The sequence below is a fragment of the Pseudonaja textilis genome, chromosome 2 (genome assembly GCF_049901715.1).
Source record: "Pseudonaja textilis isolate UNSWEBS1 chromosome 2, rPseTex1.2, whole genome shotgun sequence".
Taxonomy (NCBI): domain Eukaryota; kingdom Metazoa; phylum Chordata; class Lepidosauria; order Squamata; family Elapidae; genus Pseudonaja; species Pseudonaja textilis.
In genome coordinates this window covers 1732171-1753331 of record NC_141991.1, presented here as the reverse complement: position 1 = coordinate 1753331, position 21161 = coordinate 1732171, and the positions used below count along the sequence as shown (strand labels likewise).

Genomic DNA, 21161 nt, shown 5'->3' with positions numbered 1-21161 from the left:
TAGTTTGTTTTATAACCGTTCATATTATCATCCCAAATCTATCCTAAAATCATTTTGTAGATATAATAAGAAGTACATCTTTATATATTTATTATTTTCTAAAAGTCTACATATTTCATTACTGTATTTTATTGTCTAACCATTGATAGAATAGATCCCAAATTTTATAAAATTGTTTATCCTCTTGTTCTCTAATTTCAAATGTCAATCTACTCATTTCAGCACATTCCAATATTTTCTTAATGATTTCCTCCTGTAATGGTGTTTTCTCATTTTTCCAGTTTTTGGCAAATGCAATCCTAGCCGCTGTTAATACATTTACAACCAGATATTTCAAGTCTTTACTATATATTTCAGGTAAAATTCCCGATAAAAATATCTCTGGTTTCAAGTCTATATGCTTTTTTGTCATTTTTTCCAACCACATGTGGATTTTTTAGCATCCGCACAAGTCCACCACATATGGTAATATGAGCCAGGTGTCTGATGACATTTCCAACATTTTTTGGATTTATTCTTGAACATTCTTGCTATTCTTGTTGGGGAAAGTGCCACCTGTAAAACATCTTATACAAATTTTCTTTATATGCTGTTGACATTGCCATTTTATAATTTTGTGACCACAATTTTTGCCATTTCTCTAAATCAATCCCATATCTAAAATTCTTCCCCCAAGCAATCATAGTTTCTTTAACTTGTTCTTCTAATCAACAATCTAGCATTTCTTAATGTTATCCAATTTGTAGCTTGATAATACAACTCCCAATTAGGCAAACCAAATCCTCCGCTAATTCTAGCATCTTGCAAAAGTTTTAACTTTATTCTCGCTTTACCTTGTCATATATATTTCAACACAATTTTATTTAAATCTTCAAAGTAATCTTTTCCAAGCCTAATTGGAATTGTTTGAAACAAATATGAAATTCTGGGTAATATATTCATCTTGATTGTTGAAATTCTCCCTATTAGTGACAGTTGTAAATTTTCCCATTTCGCTAGATCTAGCGCTGCCTGCTGTTTAAGTTTGATATAATTATTCTCTTTTAGTGTACTACATCTTGCTGTCAAATATATCCCCAAGTACTTGATCTTATTCGTGAATTTTCAATAGGTCTGCCAGTTCTTCCTTTTGTCTTAATAGCATATTCTTTGTCAAGATCTTTGTCTTATCTTTATTTATTTTCAAACCAGCCACCTTTCCACATGTCTCTATCTTTTCTATCAATTTTGGTACTATTTCTAGAGGGTCTTCTAAGATGAAAACCAGGTCGCCTGCAAATGCTTGCAGCTTAAATTCTTCCTTTTTGATTTTCATTCCTTTTATATTCTTTTCATCTCTAATATTTCTGTTTAGCACTTCCAAAGTTAACACAAACAACAAAGGTGATAGTAGGCACCCTTGTCTTGTTCCTTTTCTTATATTGATAGAGTCTGTCAGTTCTCCCTCTATCATTACCTTTGCCGTTTGCTTATAGTATATAGCTTCTATTGCTTGAGTAAATTTTCTAGCAAAGCCCATCTGTTCCAGAAGTAATAACATGAATCGCCAATTCACATTATCAAATGCCTTCTGTGCATCTAGAAATATCAGAGCCATTTGTTTTTCAGGATGTGCCTCATAGTATTCCAAGGTGTCCAAGATTACTCTCATATTATCTTTAATTTGTCTCTTTGGCAGAAATCCATTTTGATCAGGATGAATAAAATTATTTAGATATTTTTTAAGTCTTTCTGCCAATATTGAAGCAAAGATTTTATAATCTGCATTTAGTAGAGAAATAGGTCTGTAGTTCTTAATTTGTAATGGATCAGCCTCTTTTGGAATAAGTGTAATATAGGCTTCTGACCATGATTTAGGTATCTTCTTTAACATAACTTCATTCATAACTTCTAGCAATGGAAGATTCAACGATTCTTGTAATGTTTTGTAAAATTCTGGAAGTCCATCTGGGCCTGGTGCCTTTCCATTATTTTGTTTCTTGAGTGCTTCAGTTAACTCCATCATCCTTATATTGCTTTCTAACATTGTTTCAATCTCTTTAGGTATCTGGGGTAGATTAGCATTCTGTAAATACTGCTTAACTCTTTCCTCATCAATATTCTCTTGCATATATAGTTTCCCATAGAAGTCTTGAATGATTTCCTTCTTCTCTTTACTACCATAGCAAACTTGGCCTTGGTCATCTGTTAATTGCAATATTTTCCTTGATTCTTTCTCCTTTCTCAATTTGTATGCTAATCATCTACCTGGTTTTGCATCTTCAAAGTAGTTCTGTTTAGCGCACCTAATTTTCTGTGCTAATTCTTCTTTTTCTATTTGACCCATTTTATGTTTAACTATATCCATTTTTAGCTTGATGTCCTTTTTCTGTGGCATTTTCTGTAGTTCTTTTTCAAGTCTTTTATACTCATCCTCTAAGGCCTTGGAAGCTAATCTTTTCATAGTATTTCTTCTCCTTGTATAGTCTATTATCAAGCCTCTAACATATGCCTTCATTGTATCCCATACATTCTGAATTGATTATCTTCTTTTTTGTTTTCTCTAAAGAAAAAAGCCAATTCTTTCTCCATCCACTGTGTGAAGTCTTTTTCCTTTAAAATAGTATTATTTAAGGTCCATCTAGATCTTCTTTTTTGTCCTTTCCATTTAATTATCATTGGATTGTGATTTGCCCAAGTACTTGTTTCAATATTTATTTCTTGAATATTAGTTATTAATTCTGTTGACATCCATATCATATCTATTCTGGACCATGATAAGTGTCTATTTGAATAGAAGGTGTATTGTTTAGTTTTAGCATTTCTTTCTCTCCATGTATCTTTTAAGTTTATTTCATCTACCATTTAAAAAAAAGATTTAGGGAGAGTCTTTCTGTTTTGCTTTATTGTTTTCTATGCTGTATAGTCCAATTTATTGTCTACAATTCCATTAAAATCTCCCATCATAACTATATTAGCATAGTCCAGTTCAATTATTTTCATATGTAATTTTTTGTAGAATTCTTCTTGTTTGTCATTCGGGGGATAGATTGCAATCAGGAGTGTTTTCGTATTATTGTCCATTATTTCCACCATTAGTATTCTTCCGTCATCATCAGTTTAAATCAATTTTGCTGGGATAGTCTCTTAAAGAATGCTGGCGGAATAGGTGGAACTGAGGTAACGGAATGTGAGGCAACTGGCAGTTGGAACAGAGTTCTTTTCAGGTGAGGAGGGGGAGTAGAACTCCTTAGCATCAGAGCATGTTAATTAATTTCTGTATAAGAAATACTAATGATCTGATGGCCATTTTGAAAAATCCTTTCTTAGCAAGCACATAAAAGCCAAGAGGAACATACATGCCAAATTTCAAGTTTGTAGGCTTTACGCTTCTGGAGATTTTGTGATGACGCATAAGTAATTTTTTGCATATATATATATATATACATATACATATATATATATATATTTCTTAAGTTTTCGCTGGTACTTACATGTATGGCATTCAGCTTCATTCGGGTATTTTCCCACGTCATTGTAGTTGTGCTTTTAAAGTTGTAGCAACGTTTCGGCAGAATCTCATCTGCCATCATCAGGCTTCTGTATTGTGTTCATCTGTGAGTCTGTGAGTTTTACAACTGTAAAAGTCTGATTCACAGACGAACACAATACAGAAGCCTGATGATGGCAGATAAGATTCTGCTGAAACGTTGCTACAACTTTAAAAGCACAACTACAGTAACGTGGGAAAATACCCAACAAAGCTGAATGCCATACATACATAGATACATACATACATACAATATCAGGTGTGTATATATATATATATATATATATATATATATATATATATATATATATATATATTTTACAGATAGATGTTTATTTCTCTTATCAGAAATTTCCCCAGGCTTGTAAATATATGTTTTATTTTCCATTCAGCAGTAGGTGGCACCCTCAGCTTAGGTTTCAACGTTGTCTCAATTCTAACTGGTATTTTATCCAATTTTAATTCAATTTATAGAAACAGTTATTTAAGTAAAAAGTTCTAGCATTTTAAAATGCCTTTCCAAAACAGCACCTGTCCAGCTTAGAGCTCCAATTTTCTATATTTTATTTTATTTTTAAAAAAATTGCTTTTCTACTCTTGGTTCCTTTCTTTTGGATCTAAAATTTTTCTCTGAACAATTGTTCGCTGCTTTAATAAATAGTTCTAGGAGTCTCTTTCTTGGATATTTTTTCCTTTTAGGGTTAAATTTTACATAGCAAAAGAATAATTTCACCCAGTTTCAGTTTCTGTTCATTTATACCACTCCAATACTTTCTTTGTTGCCTTGGCTATCCCAACTTCATGGCAGCCATGATGGCTGCCTGTCCTCATTGAGAGTGAGAGCAAAGAGTCCTGGATCAGGCAGGAGAGTTGCGACTCCACCGTGACCTGCATGGCACCTCTTTTTTCTTCACCATCCCTACAGAGTGGCTTTAGCTCCTTTTGGAGCCCTCCAAGGGTGAAAACTTGTTGCGGGAGCTCAGAGATCCGCACCTTGTGTCTGATCTTACTGCGTGTCAGCCAAATGTCCATTACTGGGAAGATTGGCAAATGTCTCGAATGTTTCCTACTTGTGAATAATCTTCTTCTTTGTAGAATGATTTTAAATTGTTTGGAAATGGCCTTTTAAATCTTCTGAAATTGATGGGCAGGAACAATTGCTTCTCTAAGATAATTGCTGATACCTTTACATTTGGCATTGTGTTAACACACATCACAATGCCAGAGACCAGGAAACTCCTACAACTTTGATTTTTATAGATGTAGTCATACTTCCTGATGATCAATTGATCAAGGGCACTTTATTACAAGTATCTGGCTGCTACTTCACCTCTTTATACTATGTAAGCAGTGAGAAATTTGCTAATGGTAAGAACAAATAACCAGCAAAACAGCTTGCCTTCACAAGTTGTGGTGCTCCATCTCTGGAGGCTTTTCAGAAGAGACAAGACAGCCACTTCTCTGAAATGATGTAGGGTGTCCTGTTTGATCAGAGGCTGGATTAGAAGATCTGCAAGGTCCCTTCCAATTCTGTTATTCTCCTCTATTCTGTTGTGGTGATATTTATGATACCCGGATAAGTAAAACCATAGAAATCAAAGAGGATGTACTTTCTATTTCATTTGACTGTATTTGAAAACAATCATTTGCACTGCTAAGAATTTGTGATTGACCCAGTCAACAAGTGATTTCATCATTCTTCATTGTAATGTAAATGTTTTTCTTTTTTTCTCCTCTTCTGCAACCATTAAAGATACCCTTTTATTTGAATCTTATAGACAAAGAGGATGGCAATAAGAACACTCTGCACAACTGAGGATAACAAGCAACATTGAATAGCAAAGCAAGTCAGTCCAGGAAACAAAATATCTTCCGTTTTCTTCAAAGAGCCACACAATTCTTCACCTTCTTCAGCAAGTAAAATCAAGAAGAAATTTCTAACACGGAAAAGTAGAGAGTGAAATTAAAGCATATGTTACATGAAAAGTCAAGGGAAATTATTTTTCCATTCAGCAAAAGAGGGAAATGAAAAAATCAATGGGGAGAAAAAGGTCAACTGGAAAGGCACGTAGAGCAGACAGTGTTGTAGCTTCATTCTGGAAGGAAGAAAATCACCAGTAAATTAAAGCATCACTAAAGGGATCATCCATATTTTTGACCCCAAGAGTCTGAGTAGTGGAAGAGATCCATTGATATGCCAGTTGTGGGAAAGATACAACTTGCAAATCACAGCTGATTATGCCTGAGAGGATCTCAACTGGAGAAAAGTCATACAAATACTCTGAATGTGGCAAAACCTTTGATTAGAACAACTTAGTTGTAGTTCTTGGAAGAATCCATGCAGAAGAGAAGCCCTACAAGTGCTCCCAATGCAGTAAATGCTTTAGCGACCATGGCAACGTGGACTCAAACCAAGAAGAAACCGTTTGAATGTCCTGATTGTGGAAAATGTTTCTGTGATAATTCTAGCCTGGTGAAACACCAGAGGACTCACACAGGAGAGAAACCCTTTGAATGTCCTGACTGTGGAAAAAATTTCAGTCAGAATTCCAGCCTGGTTCAACACCAGAGGATTCACACAGGGGAGAAACCATTTGAATGTCCTGTTTGTAAGAAAAGTTTCAGTCAGAATGCCTACCTTGTGATACACCAGAGGACTCACACCGGAGAAAAACCCTTTAAATGTCCTGACTGTGGGAAAAGTTTCAGTCAGAATTCCACCCTTGTTCAACACCAGAGGATTCACACAGGAGATAAACCCTTTAAATGTCCTGACTGTGAGAGAAGTTTCAGTCAGAATTCCACCCTTGTTCAACACCAGAGGACTCACACTAAGCAGAAAGTCTTTGAATGTCCAGTCCGTGGAAGAGATTCTCTCAGTGATTATAGCTCGTGGTGCACCAGAGGACTCACACAGGAAAAAAGCCCTGCAAGTGCTCCCAATGTGGTAAATACTTTAGCGAATATGGCAATGTGGACTGACACCAAGGAGAAACTGTTTCAATGTGCTGATTGTGGAAAAAGTTTCAGTCACAATTCCATCCTGGTAAACCACCAGAGGACTCACACAGGTGAGAAACCCTTTGAATGTCCTGATTGTGGTAAAAGTTTCAGTCAGAATTCCACTCTGGTTCAACACCAGAGGATTCACACAGGAGAAAAACCCTTTGAATGTCCTGATTGTGGTAAAAGTTTCAGTGGCAATTCCAGCCTGGTGAAACACCAGAGGATTCACACAGGAGAGAAACCCTTTCAGTGTCCTGACTGTGGGAAAAGTTTCAGTCAGAATTCCAGCCTTATTGGCCACCAGAGAATTCACACAGGAGAAAAACCGTTTGAATGTCTTGTTTGTGGGAAAAATTTCAGTCAGAATTCTCACCTCCTGAGACACCAGAGGATTCACACAGGAGAAAAACCCTTTGAATGTCCTGAGTGTGGGAAAAGTTTCAGTCAGAATTCCACCCTTGTTCAACACCAGAGGATTCACACAGGAGAGAAACCCTTTAAATGTCCTGACTGTGATAAAAGTTTCCATCGGAATTCCACCCTGGTTCAACACCAGAGGACTCACATAGGAGATAAACTTTTTCAATGTCCTGTTTGTGGAAAGATTTCTTTCAGAAATCACAGCTTGTGGTGCACCAGAGGACTCACACATGAGAGAATCCCTACAAGTGCTCCCAATGCGGTAAATGCTTTAGCGAGCATGGCAACGTGGATTCACACTAATGAGAAACTGTTTGAATGTCCTGATAGTGAGAAATGTTTCTGTGATCATTCCAACCTGATGATACATCAGAGGACTCACACAGGTGAAGAACCCTTTAAATGTCCTGACTGTGGAAATAGTTTCAATCAAAATTCTCACCTCCTTTCATACCAGACCACTCACATAGCAGAAAAACACTTTGAATGTCATTATTGTGGTAAAAGCTTCAGTAAGAATTCCAGCCTGGTGAAACACCAGAGGATTCACACAGGAGAAAAACCCTTTGAATGCTCTTATTGTGGGAAAAGTTTCAGTGACAATTCTAGCTTGGTAAAACACCAGAGAACTCACACAGGAGAAAAACCCTTTGAATGTCCTGATTGTGGGAAAAGTTTCAGTCACAGTTCCAGCCTGGTTCAACACCAGAGGATTCACACAGGAGAAAAACCCTTTGAATGTCCTGATTGTGGTAAAAGTTTCAGTCACAATTCCAGCCTGGTGAACCACCAGAGGACTCATACAGGAGAGAAACCCTTTAAATGTCCTTACTGTGGGAAAAGTTTCAGTCACAATTACAGCCTGGTTCAACACCAGAGGATTCACACAGGAGAAAAACCCTTCGAATGTCCTGATTGTGGTAAAAGTTTCAGTCACAATTCCAGCCTGATTCAACATCAGAGGATTCACACAGGAGAGAAACCGTTTGAATGTCCTGTTTGTGGGAAAAGTTTCAATCAGAATTCTCACCTTGTGGAACATCAGAGGACTCACACAGGAGAGAAACCCTTTATATGTCCTTACTGTGGTAAAAGTTTTGGGAAGAATTCCAACCTGGTGATACATCAGAGAATTCACATAAGAGAGAAACTCTTAGAATATCCTGATAGTGAAAAGTTTCTCTCGGAGATCCCAGCTCTTGCACCAGAGGTCTCACACAGGAGAGATGTCCTTCAAGTATTCCCAATGTGGTAAATGCTTTATAGCGAACATGGCAATGTGGACTCATACTAAGGAGAAACCATTTAAATGTCCTGACTGGTAAAAGTTTCAGTCACAATTCCACCCTGGTGAACCACCACAGGATTCACATGGGAGAGAAACCGTTTGAATGTCCTGTTTGTGGGAAAACTTTCAGTCAGAATTGCAACCGGAGGACTCACCCAGGAGAGAAAACATACAAGAGTCCAGACTGTGGGAAAGATTTCAGTATTAGGACTAGCCTTCTAAATCATATGCTTATGCACACAGGGGGAAAACCATTTGAGTGCCATGAGTTTGGATAGTGCTTCAGGAAACATTCCAGCCTTATTGCACACAAAAAAATCCACCTGATGCTCCAAGTGATGAGGGTAGAGAAGGCTTGAATTTCATTTCTAATGTCCCATTGTAAGTCCAGCTGATATATTGATTGTTAAATTTGTCTACAAAGAATTTGCCCATTTTTTTGGTAGGCAAATATGTTATGGTATTAGACAGGAAGGAGGAAGGAAAAAATTGCAACATACTAGTTTGATAATGCTTATCTGGCCATCAGAAGCAGAAGCTGCTGGATACGGGTAGTCCTCAGGTTACGAAAGTAATAAATGCTGCCCATTCCATCTGTAACTCGAGAATTTGTGGGAGTGAATCTCATACATTGAACGACATCACTTCCTGCTTCCGCTCTTGCATTCGCTGCTTTCTTGTCCCAGATCAGCCTGACAAGGCCTCCGGCGCCAAGAAAGCAACCCTGAGAAGCTGTACATGGCCTCTCGAGGCTACTTTCTTGTTGGCAAAGTGCTCGAGGATTGCGTTCCTGTAGGCTTTGGCAGCTCTTTGCAAAAAGCCTTTGCCTGTAGAATAGGAACAGGGCTTCGGAGGGATGCACCCCCTCCTCCCAAGCTCTGCTGGTGCCAACAAAGGCTTTTTGCAAAGGGCTGCTGAAGCCTACAGGAACGCAATCTCCCTGCAGGCTTCGGCAAGGAATTGGCAGATGGAGGAAAGGCCTGAAGGACCGAAGCCTTCCTTCCATTTGCAAATGTCCAGGTCTCAATTTGCAGAGAATAGAGGTCTTAAGTGCGAGATTACAGAAGATCTTGGAGTACGTTAGGCCTCTGTTGTCTGCAAATGTGGGCAAAGAAACTGCAACAGAGAGGTGGTCTTTGCAAGATAAGTGACTCTCTGCAGTGTCTGTGAAGACCCAGTGGGGGTGGTGGAATAGGCGAGGTGAATGTTGCCAAGCCTCTGCAGTTATTTGTAAGGGTGAACAACTGCTGTGGTGCTCCAATATCCATAATGTTGGCATTCGTTGGAAAAAGCTAAGGGGAGCTTATTGCGTAACGAACGTTCGCTATGGGAACAATTGTACCCCTGGGGATTACCTGTATTAATTTTTGTAGAAATTGTGCAATGATGTAATAATCTTTTTGGGAGTGTTCTTTGCATTTTTATCATGGTAGATGATAGAAATGCCACGTACTGAATCCCAGCCTTTTTCTCCCTGGGTTCCCCCAAAATTTGCAGCCCCAGAATTCTCCAGCCAGCATCCCCTGGGGAGCACTCAGACTACAGTTAGAGGTTGTGGCTCCTCGTATAAGGAGGAAGCAAGAGGAGAAGACTAATGGAAGGGTTTTAAAGTTTATCTTTTTCAAAAGTTCCAGGAATTCAGTGCATGTCTGTTCAGATTGTGTCAAGTATGAGGCACGCAAGTGGAAGAAACCATATGAATAGCAAATATATTTGGGGGAGTTTGGGCCAGTGACAAAACTAGTGTAAAAGTTGTGCCTTGCAAGTGGCCTTCATGGAGAAAAGCTGTAGGAATATTGAGCTCAGGAGAAAAGGGATTGTGGTTTTGAACACAGGATTATTTGCAACTCCTGCTATGATCTCCTTTGTTTTAGGGGTCTCCTTGTTTGCCTCTGATAGCTTGTGAGTGAGACTAGCACAAGGGACTAATACTTTTGTGGTTTCCCCCCCTTGGTGGGTAGATATGAGGGAAAAATTGTACAGTAGATAAGGTTTAATTTCTAAAACAGCATTGTGTAAGAATCTTGTATAGTTTTTGAGTAAGACAAATAAAGGAAAGTATCAGTATTTCTGTAAACAGAACACGTTTCCTGTTCTTTTACTTGTCTCTAAGGGTTCCTTAATGTTATTTTCAAAAAAATTACCCTTCAAATATGGGGAGGAACATAATTGGTAGCAGCAAAAGTGACATTTTAGCTAGGCAGATGAATGATCCTGGTTTTTCTGGGATTGGAAGTCACTAAAGAATTCCAAGATTGTTCATTTCATTTCACAACTTTTGGTAGCTCTCATTACATGAAGGACACGCAACAACCAGGACCAGTTCAACCGTGGAGATAATGTGTGTGGAAAAACCAAGAGGCTCTTGACCTGAGTCTTAAGTCCAAGTGATTTAAAATTTAAAAGCAATGTCAAGTTCGCCACACCCACCCAGTCACATGCCCACCCAGCCAGTCATTAGGGCAGAGAGCCCCTTGCTAACAAATTTGAAGCCCACCCCTATCTACAGGGCAAGATCAAAAGACATAAGTCCCCATTCAGACGAACAGTCCATTTCCTCAGAATCAAAATTTGAACCTCAGATTGAAAGCTGTAAAGTATGTGTTGTTTGGAGGATACTGGATTTTGAAAGCTGCAGCCTTGAATTTGGGGCTGGAGTAGCAGGAACAGCTGAATGGATAGGTTTTATGGGGAGGAAGAAGGCCCAGTTTGGTGGTCACAAGCCGTGAGCCTGAGAGACTCTCATTTCCGGTCCTGCTTTAGGCACAAAGCCATCACAGAGACCTTGGCCTGTCCTGTCCTCTCAGGCCTTGGAAAGGGAAAATCTTCTTTCAAAAAACCTTGGAAGGAAACTGCAGGGAAAGTGCATGATAACTCCCCGAAACCTACTTTTGCAACTGAGTGAACCTTGAAGGGTGAAGATTGACCTACTTAGCTTCTCAAGATTAGGGAGGTGTTGCGCCTTAAATATTTGTGAAGTTTGTGCGCACAGCCCTAAATGATTTCCAGCTATTGATATCCTATCAATAAAATAGCAATAGCATTTGCACTTGGACTTATATACCACTTTATGGTGTTTTACATCCCTTTCTAAGCAGTTTTACAGAGTCAGCATATTGCCCCCAATTTTGAAATTTCCTTTCAAAAAATCTTGCCAAGGAAACATCAGGGACCTGGAGGCCTTTTGTTTTTTAGATAGGCTGACCCAGTCTTAATGTGCATCAAATATCTGCTGGGGGCAGGGAGCTGCTCTTTGTCTTCAAAAACCTGTTTCTCCTTTTTTCATCCAGAGAAATATAACATTCTGCCTTTTTTTATAATTTTCTAAAATATTTCGTTCTTCTAGGAAGGGTGGGTGCTAACTTTCTTCCATCCCCCCTTTTTGCCACAATATGCAGGTGGTACACACATCTTATTGGCAAAAGATTAAAAACAATTGATCAGATCAGGGATACTTGATGGATGCTTTTAATTTTTCTGATACAAAGGGGAAGGAATTGATAGAGGCAGTGGAGAAGGATTTCTTCAGTGGCTCCCAAAAGGAGAGCTTTCAACCCGTGAAGGTCTAGCAGCCAGGGCAAAAGTTCTGGAAAGAAATCTACAATGTCCAATTTTCTATGCCAATTATTTCAGAGGTTTGATGCTACTTTCTGTGAGCTTACAGTCAGGTTTCAAGCAAGCACAAGTCCCAAAATTCTTTACAGCCATAGCTTTTCTTTAAATAACTACAGGCTGCCTGTTTCCAAGGGTTGCTTCTTGAACCTGCCCTAGCTTTTTTATTTTTAGTTTTTTTTTGCATCCAGGTTTTTGAGGCCAAATTGAAGTTAGCCATTGTGCAATCCAGGCTATTTAGTATTTTTTCAAATTGGGCACAATGAGCCCTGGGACTTCTACCAATGAGACCACCAGTGCAATATATCCTGCTTTACTGGGTAACTGGGCAGCATCATTTATGAGTCACAATCAGGGCTTGGGTTCTGGAGATCTCTTTTCTGCTACTTCAGTGAGGGAATTACCTGAAGGGGATGCCCCCTTCCCCATAGAATTAGCAGGGAGATATGACTGGGCTCTTAGTTCCCACAGAGCGAAAACTACAATACTGGCAATGCAAACATGATGGACACATTTTCCTCCCACCAGACAGAAGTCCAAGGTGTTCAGAACTTGCTGTGCCAACCGCTCCCAAATGCAATCCCTCCAAAAATCCGTTTAACTAATTACAACATAAATGAGACAAGAAAGAAAACCTTACAATGAATTTCCAGCCTCTCCCATAGTCTTTCCAGCTGTCTTCTGGGGATTGAAAGGAGGCTTTGAGTCTTGTCCATCTCAGGGTCCTTTCTTTCATGTTTGCTGGGTGGCATTAGGCTTGGCTTGGTCATAAGGCTGGAGGCTTTGGAAGATCTGCCCCACTCTGGTTGCTGTGGTGACTTTCTTGTGGAGGGCTGGAGCCAAACCCAATTCCTGGCTCAATGGATGTAAGGTCTCTCTGGAAGCAGCAACTGGATCAGTGTTATCTGTTACCACAGGTTGCAGAGTCATTTGTGCAGGGCTGAAAGACGTGAGAACAAGACCCTCTCCCCTCCTTGTGTGTAATCCTCCCAGGAAAGGCACTGTAAGAGGATTAGAGATGGGGAGGCGGAGTGGGGGTGGATAGATAGGTGGCAGGCAGAGTTTGAGGGGGGATGGAAATCAGTACTGCAGTTATTAAACAAATAGACCAGTTATATCAAAATGAAGACATCACAGATGAGAAAAAAAGAAGCTGGATTGGACAGTTGAAACCAATTAAACACAGTAGATGCAAGAAGGAACCTTTTCTGCAAATGTTCTGTAACTTAAAACATTCCCTCCTAACCTTGGGCTGTTCTTACAAGTACAGAGAGAAAAATGAATTCAGATTTCTTCACCCTGTTTTGTGGGCAAGACAAAACTGGGTGAAGACATTTTCTTTTAGTGCTTTTAACTCTTTTCTAACAATTTAAAATTCATATCTAGGGATCAGAGACATTTAACAATTGCAATTACCTCGAGAGCACACAAAGGCATACACAAAAACAAGGAGAAAAAAGAAGTACCTTTGTTTAACCAAATTGGTTTTCCAGCTTCGTCCCTGAGCAAAGTCCACTCTTTACACAACCTTTTTTCTTTTTCATGCCCACCTGGACAGTCAACTGCCTCTTTTTGTCTTAGGTGTCTTAGTCTTTCACGGGAGAGCCTATCCTGACCCTTGAGCTACAGCATCCCACGTTTCCCTTTCTAATGTAGGAATTCAATTCGGCTCTTCCGGGTCCTCGGAAAAAATTAGTCTCCTAGTGAGACTCCTGCCCACCATCAGTTTGCAGACCAAAAAGGGGTCTGGGAGGACTCCGCTTCTCCCCACTGTGAGTATGGGCACCTCCTTCCACCGGCTTTACTGCGCCATCAGTTTTTGGACTCACTAGAGTCTGGGAGGACCTCTGCTTCCAGAGGTACGGCCCCCTCCAAACCCAAGGCTTTGCTCAGTGACTTCCCAGCTGGTTGCCCAAGTTTAACTCATTCACTTTTCCATTCCATTTTCATACTCTCTCTCCTTTCTCTAACAGAAGCTCCTATGCTCTGGCCTGACCTCCTATACCAGTGGTGGTTAATCTTTTCGGCACTGAGTGCCGAAAAGGGAGCACACCCACGCCAAAAAGGCACCGAGTGTCAAAACGTGCACATGCACTGCAAACTGCATGCACGCCAGCCACCTGGTTTTCTGGTTTCTAACGTGCATGCGTGTGCAAAGACCAACTAGCCAGTGCGGGTGGGCACACTGGGGGCGTTGCTCTTCTGGGTTCTGGTGTTCTTGCACGTGCGAAGATCAGCTGTCCAGCGCGCATGTGCATGCTGGAACCCAGAAGAGCAACAGGAGACAGCTGGCGTGCCCGGAGAGATGGCTCTGTATGTTACTTCCAACACACGTGGCATAGGTTCACCATCACAGTCTTATACTTTCCAGGCTCTCTTGGTAGAACACAGAGAAAGGAAGATCCAGCTGTGATTGGGAGAAGGATCCTCTCACTCACACACACAGGCATACACACATTTCCCATGCTTTTCTGGCTATCAAATTAAGAGGTACTCACCTTCCTTCCAAGAAGCCTTTGAGCTCAAAACTCAAAACCCCTTTAAAACCCTATTCCAAATGGCCAAGGCCCAACAAAAATCCACCCGCAGACTCAATGAGGTCTGTGATGGCAAGAGAGACTTATCTGGGCCAGGTCCATTGGTCAGGTTAGCTTGGAGTCCCATCTTGGAAGGGGCTTGGTTGTGCCATGTGGTGAGCTAGAAAATCCTATTATGCTCTGGAGGGTCATGTCTAAATCCCATCACCCTGGAGCTGGAGGCCTTTTGTTTTGTAGATAGGCTGGCCCAGTCTTAATGTGCGCCAAATATCTGCTGGGGACAGGGAGCTGCTCTTTGACTTTAGAAACCTGTTTCTCCTTTCTCATCCAGGGAAATATAATACTGCCTTTTTAATATTTCCTAAAATATTTCATTCTAAGAAGGGTGGGTGCTAACTTCCTTCACTTCCAAGCACACCCATGCTAAATGCCTTATGCTTCTGAAACTTTGCATTCACAAAAGTCTCCACTGGGTCAAAGCGAAGAAGTCACATACCCAGCAGGGCTAGCCTTCCCAATCTCTACAGGAGTTAGATTTATTATTTCCCAAACAGTTTGAGCAAAAGACTTGGAGGGCACTAGTTTGCAGAAAGCTGATGTATAAATAGATTCTTAGAGGAGAGTCAGTGGAGATCAAAACCTCTCTACATACCAATACTTTATGACTGATTTCCTGTGGCTCCCAAGGATTTAGGACCCAGGAGGTTCAATGGACCAGAGCCTCAAAAGGAGCCAGCTTCCTTCGTGCTGCCCAGAGATGCTTCCAAGCACACCCATGCTAAACGCCTTGTGCTTCTGTAACTTTGCATACACAGAAATCTCCATTGGCTCAAAGCAAAAAAGTCACAGACCCAGCAGGGCTAGAAAAGGGGGGCTTGGGAAGAGGAGATGACTGACAGTATATGGTGAGTGAAATGTTTCCAAAAGGCATTTCAAAGGTTGGGGGAAAAGGTTGGTAATGCAGATGCGCATTCAAAAATGTATCAAAGTTGCCTCACTCTTTGTTTGATACACATTCCTTTTCTTAATTTGGAATTTTTAATCTTATAAAATATACAAAACAAACAATAACAAAGAATGAAAACAGAAAAGCAGGAAAGGAATCGAAAAACAGAAAAATAATATGATTGCACCTTCCGCCCTTTTCTCTTGACAAATTGTCATCACACTTTCTTACAGTTATTGGGGAAAAAATACATATGGGTTTCTGTCTTGGTGAGGGGGTGTACCTAGGTAAATCTTCTGACACTCCTAAATCCAGCAGATTAAAAAGATTGTGGTTGGTAATGTGAGCAGGGGGTTGGACTGGATGACCTCTGAGGTCCTTCAAGCTTTATACTTCTATTGTATTCTGTTCTATTCTCCTTTTTATTTGGTTCCATTTTATGTTCTGTTCTAATCCCTATTCTATTTTCTCTTTTATGCAGTTCTGTTTTCTATTCTGTCCTATTTTCTATTCAGAAGCGGTTCCATGGGTGGAACTGAGGTAACGGGATGTGAGGCAACTGGCAGTTGGAACAGAGTTCTTTTCTGGTGGGGAGGGGGAGTAGAACTCAGCATCAAAAAACCCTTTCTTAGCAAGCACCTAGAAGCCAATACGGGCCAAACTTCAAGTTTGTAGGCTTTATGGGGTTCTGGACATTTTGTGAAGACGCATGAGTGGTTTTTCGTTTTTATATATACATAGATGAAACCATCTCCCAAATGCTTGGCGGAGCCTGGACAAAGCGTGTTTTTCCACCTCCTGTCACTAGATGGCGGCAAACCAATATCGGTGCCTAGAAAGGCATCAATTCAGTGGTTCCATCCGCATTTGAGCTTAAAAACGCAGTTTTATATCATTGAGTTCTGCATTGCTAGAAAATACGGGAGAATAAAGCAACTTCCTCTTCCGGATGGCTCATGGGAAGAAGGTGGTGTGCAGAGCGGCTCCTGTGTTCTTGCACGGATCGAAGCAGCAGCGGGCAGGTGAGTTGGGGGCAGCAGTTGGGAGGGGAGTCCAGGAGTGAGTCGGGCTGTTCGGTTCCCTTCACGGCCTGGAAGCAGAGAAGCAACTGGGCTGAAGCGTGTCAGCTGCAGGTTCCTTCCCTCCCCAGATGGGAGCCCGCTGGGGCTGCAGGCTGTGAAACTGGTGGCTGCAATTCTCTACTGGGGGGGAAGATCTAAAAAGCCTCTTTCAAGCGACGGTGGATCCTTTGGGAATGGCTCCCCTCCAGAGGTTGTGGGGGCTCCGTCACTGGAGGGTCTTCGGAGGAGATTGGACAGCCGTTTGTTCGGAATGGAATTGGGTCTCCTGCCTGAACAGGGGATGGACTAGAAGACCTCCAAGGTCCCCCCAAACTTCAATTATTCTGTAGTGGACCAGATGTTTTCTGGGCAACAAGATCGGGCTGATGTGCCTCTTGGTCTTTTCTGGGTTGTTCTTGTTTCGTTTTACTTCCATTTCAAGCTAACGAGTAGGTGCCCCTATCCGTTTATTCAGCAGGTTCAACTGTGCTTCAATGCAGCACTTTTTAAAAAAATAGCTATTGATCAGACTGGTTAGTGACACAGATGCCCATCCTAATTGCAGTCATTAAGTGAGGACTACTTCAATTGAGATGTCACCAAAGGGATTGTGGAAAATATTTTCTGCCCTTACTTGGAGCTCAGGGCTTCCATGGACAAAACTGGTGCTTCAAATCTTGCAGAGGCTTTAGGCATAATTTCAGCAGTTAAAAGCTCCACATCTGTAAAGCTAGTGTCATGCAGATAAGACAGGTGGGGCTTGATGAAATAAAAGACAGAGTCCAAGTGTGTGTATGTTTATAAACCAATGCATTTATTCATCTGAATAAAGATGGGTCCCTCCTAAGGAGGAAGGAACCCAGGACATAGTGCAAGGCAGATATTGGTACATTTCTCTGGTTTTGCTTCATTACATAAGAGGGAGTTGGCATTTGACAGATAAGATATAGAAATATAGCAATTATAAAAATTACAAAAATAGTCAAGCGTGCCTTCTGTGGTTTTGGTCACATGTCTAACCCACAGGCTAATGCAGGAGTCGACAACCCGCGCCTCTGGAGCCGCATGCGTCCCTTTGGGCCCTCCGCTGTGATTCCCTATCGCATCACCGGCTGGCCTCGCCCCTTGCCCTCCACTCCCTCACCTGGCCTGAGAAGATATCAAAAGACGGGGGACAGGGGTCGGGAAAAGTGTGAGAGGGAGACATAGAGAACGTTTTTGTGGCTGGGTAGCCTGGATAGGTGGTCATGTGACTGGGTGGAGCGAGTGATATCGAGTTGGCCATGCCCACCCAAGTTTTGTGGCACCTGGTGTTTTGTTTTTCTGTGGGAAACAGGTCCAAATGGCTTTTTGAGTGTTTAAGGTTGCAGACACCTGGGCTAGTAGTTTCCTGTGAAAGTTTTCATGGTCTCAGAAGCCTGTTCAGGGCTGAACTTCAGCATTGCAATCTCAACAGACAAGCACTCATCAAATTCATCAGATTCCTGATTAACTTTAGCACTGAAGTTTTGATTAACCATTTTGAGATATTTTTCAGGCTTGAAAGATTGGATTTTTTTTCCATATTGTAGGTGTGTGTATTTTTATTTCTCTCCGAATGTTCATGGTTGACTCAAGGATTGCAAGGTGTCCAGGTCCTGCAGCTGCAAAACAAGCCCAAATCATCACCCCTCCATCCTCCATTGTTGACGGTTTGTAAATGTGTCATTGTGTATTTTGGCCAAACATCTCCACTCTGGTCTTGTCTGTGCAAAGGACAAGTGTTTCAGAAGTCCTGTGATTTGTTCAGATGCAACTTTGCAAACCTCAGCCATGCTGCTATGACCTTTTTTTAGAGAGAAGAGACTTTCCCCTGCTAACCCTTCCAAACAAAGCATACTTGCTCAGTCTTTTTCTACTTGCACTGTCATGAATCTTAACATTTAAAATGCTAACTGAAGCCTGTAAACTCGGAAATAGAATTCTTTGGTGTTTCTGCAGTTTCTCTGGCCATTGCATTGTCTGGCCTCAGGGAGAATTTTCTTGGATGTTACTCCTGGGAAGATTGGCAGTTGTTTTGAATATTTCCCACTTGTGAATAATCTTCCTCACTATAGAATGATGGATTTTAAATTGTTTGGAATTGACCTTTTAAACCTTCCCAAATCGATGGGCGGCAATAGTTCCTTTTCTAAGATAATTGCTGATTCTTTATTCTTTGCCACTGTGTTAACACACACCTCAATGCCAGAGATCAGCAAACTCCTACATTTTCAGCTTTTATAGATGTAGTTATACTTGCTGATGATACAATTGATCAGTGGCACTGTGTTAGCAGTACTTGGCTGCTATTTCACCTCATAATACTATGGAAGCAGTGAGAAATTTCCTCATGGGGAGAATAATTAACCAGCAGAAAGGATGGTCTGATGGAGTTTGGTGCTTCATCACTTGAGGATTTTCAGATATGTTTCATTTGTAATTTTTTTTAACCATACATATTTTGTATGACAGCATATTGACTGGGTCAATATACTTTTTAAACAATGCTAACAACAATAATAAGGGACGTGGTGGCTCAGTGGTTAAGATGCTGATCTTGTAGATCACAAAAGCCAGCAATTCAGCAGTTTGAATCCCTCGTATCTGACTCTTTAATCCTTCTCCATGTATCCAGTAGCTGCTTTCTTAATGTTTGGAGATTATTTTTTGAAATTGTTTTACTTGGGTTAGATCTTTAGAATAAAAGTTGGAAGTTATCTCAAATGATTATCTTACATGATTATATTATGGTAATTTTTAATATGAGTTAAAGGGAAGTAAACTGAATGATGTATAAGACAAAAGGGTGGTGCACTCAAATGGGCTATTAAGGGGGAAATGTTTGGAATTATTAAAACTAAGATGGAATATATTTAACAATGAAATAAGAGTATGTGATGAAATTGCAAATATGACCGATAAAAGTATAATGTACATAAATTAAGAATATAAGAATTTTATGATATTATATAAAGAAGATATGAGTATAATTAAAGAAAAATGGAATAAGAAAGGAATTGAAAATGAACAAAATAAGCGTGAAAAATATAAAAATATTTGTGAAAATTTACAGAAAATGGAAAATGTAAAAAAAAAAAAAAAAAAAAGAAAACAAAAAAAAAAAGAAACTGAATATGAAAGATAAATATGTAATTATGCTCATGTTTGTATGGAAATGTAAAAACCTGGAACCACATTGTTCACCAAAAGAGATATTTGTAAAACATAAAAATAAAAAACTTTTTACAAAAAAAAAAGACCTAACAAGGAAATTGTGGTTTCTTCATGATCATTGAATCACCTCTCCTTCCTTCATCACCTCTCCAAGGCGGTTTTGACTCTGTAGGGCAGGGGTCCCCCAAACTTGGCAACTTGAAGACTTATGGACAATAACTCCCATAGCTGGCTGGAGAATTCTGGGAATTGAAGTCCACAAATCTTCAAGTTGCCAAGTTTGGAGACCTCTGCTTTCGGGTCTCCCAGCAGATACCGGCTGGTTTTCACAGAGCTCGGCGGAGCTCCACTATTTTTCAGCCATTCCCGCCGTGCCACAAACCAGTCTCCCCACTTGAGGCTTTTCAAAAAGAATGAGACAGCCACTTGTCTGACATAGTACAGGGCCTCCTGCTTGAGCAAGGGCTGGATTAGACAATTTCCAAGGTCCCTTCCAATTCTATTATTCTGTTCTTTTTAATTATTATTTTAAATATATATATTTTACATTCATCCATGTGTCGATCCTTGTGCTTACAATTATGATTAATACTTTTCTTACCAATATAACAATAATCACATTTTCTTATAGCCATTATTTAATATATCTATTATTATTTTTAACAATCTTAACTTATTGTTCTACCATCTGGTCCATTTTAATTTATTTTATTTTCCAACCATTGATATAATAAATTCCATAGCATATAATATTCATTTCTTCTTTTTCTTTAATTACCAATGTTAACCTATTCATCTCTGCACATTCAAATATTTTCTCAATTACTTTTCCTTCTATTGGTATCATCACTTTTCCAATTCTGAGCAAATATAATTCTGGCTGCTGTTAATACATGTATAATTAAATATGTTTTTTCTTTACTGTAACCTTCAGGTACTATTCTTAATAAAAATATTTCAGGTTTCAAATCTTTGTGTGTTTTATCATTTTTTCCAACCATACGTGTATTTTTGTCCAGTATCTTTTAGCTTCTATACAAGACCAACACGTATGGTAATACGTTCCAGGTGTCTGGTGGCACTTCCAGCATTTACCTGATTTATCTTTGAACATCTTAGCTAATTTTGCTGGCGCAAAATGTCATCTATAAAACATCTTAGCATTCTTTGTATGCTGTTGATATTGTTAATTTATAATTCCTATCCCATAGCTCTGCCATTTATCTAATACTATAGCGTATCCAAACATTTTTGCCCGTGCTATCATTGTTGTTTTTTTTAACTTATTCTTCTTCTAGTTTAACACCTAGTAAATATCAATATAATATTTTAATCTTCCAACTTATCTTCCATTCCTATTAGTATTTTATCCAATTCTGTCAACTCTTAACGAATCCCTTCAGTTTTAATCTCTTTTTCATATCTTGATTGTATTTGCATATATGTATTTGCATATATGAATACCAATGCATTTACAACCCTTGTTCATTCAATTCTTGTTTAGTTTTGATCTCACCCTTTTCATTTCAGATATCTTTATATCTAGTTCCCATTTTACAAACATTTG

General features: G+C 39.8%; 3 protein-coding genes across 13 annotated transcripts in view; all 3 read left to right on the top strand.

The window, feature by feature from the left end:
- Positions 1 to 10325, top strand: part of LOC148126528 (uncharacterized) — a 149451-nt gene extending 139126 nt beyond the window's left edge. For all 7 annotated transcript variants that reach the window (XM_087927888.1, XM_087927887.1, XM_087927891.1 and 4 more), the window contains exon 2: positions 5308 to 10325. In XM_087927888.1, coding sequence (XP_087784014.1) covers positions 5868 to 8210 — 2343 coding nt within the window. In that variant the 5' untranslated portion in view covers positions 5308 to 5867 and the 3' untranslated portion in view covers positions 8211 to 10325. The remainder of the gene's footprint in view (positions 1 to 5307) is intronic.
- The window catches only part of LOC113451933 (uncharacterized), a 159129-nt gene that overhangs the window by 128751 nt on the left and 9217 nt on the right, over positions 1 to 21161 (top strand). The gene's annotated exons all lie outside the window — the stretch shown is intronic.
- The window catches only part of LOC113453097 (uncharacterized), a 154519-nt gene that overhangs the window by 128725 nt on the left and 4633 nt on the right, over positions 1 to 21161 (top strand). The window contains exon 2 of one of the 5 annotated variants that reach the window (XM_087928226.1): positions 16080 to 16360. The exons of the other annotated variants lie outside the window; for them this stretch is intronic. The gene's annotated coding sequence lies outside the window, so the exon portion shown is untranslated. The remainder of the gene's footprint in view (positions 1 to 16079; positions 16361 to 21161) is intronic. 5 annotated transcript variants of the gene reach the window in all.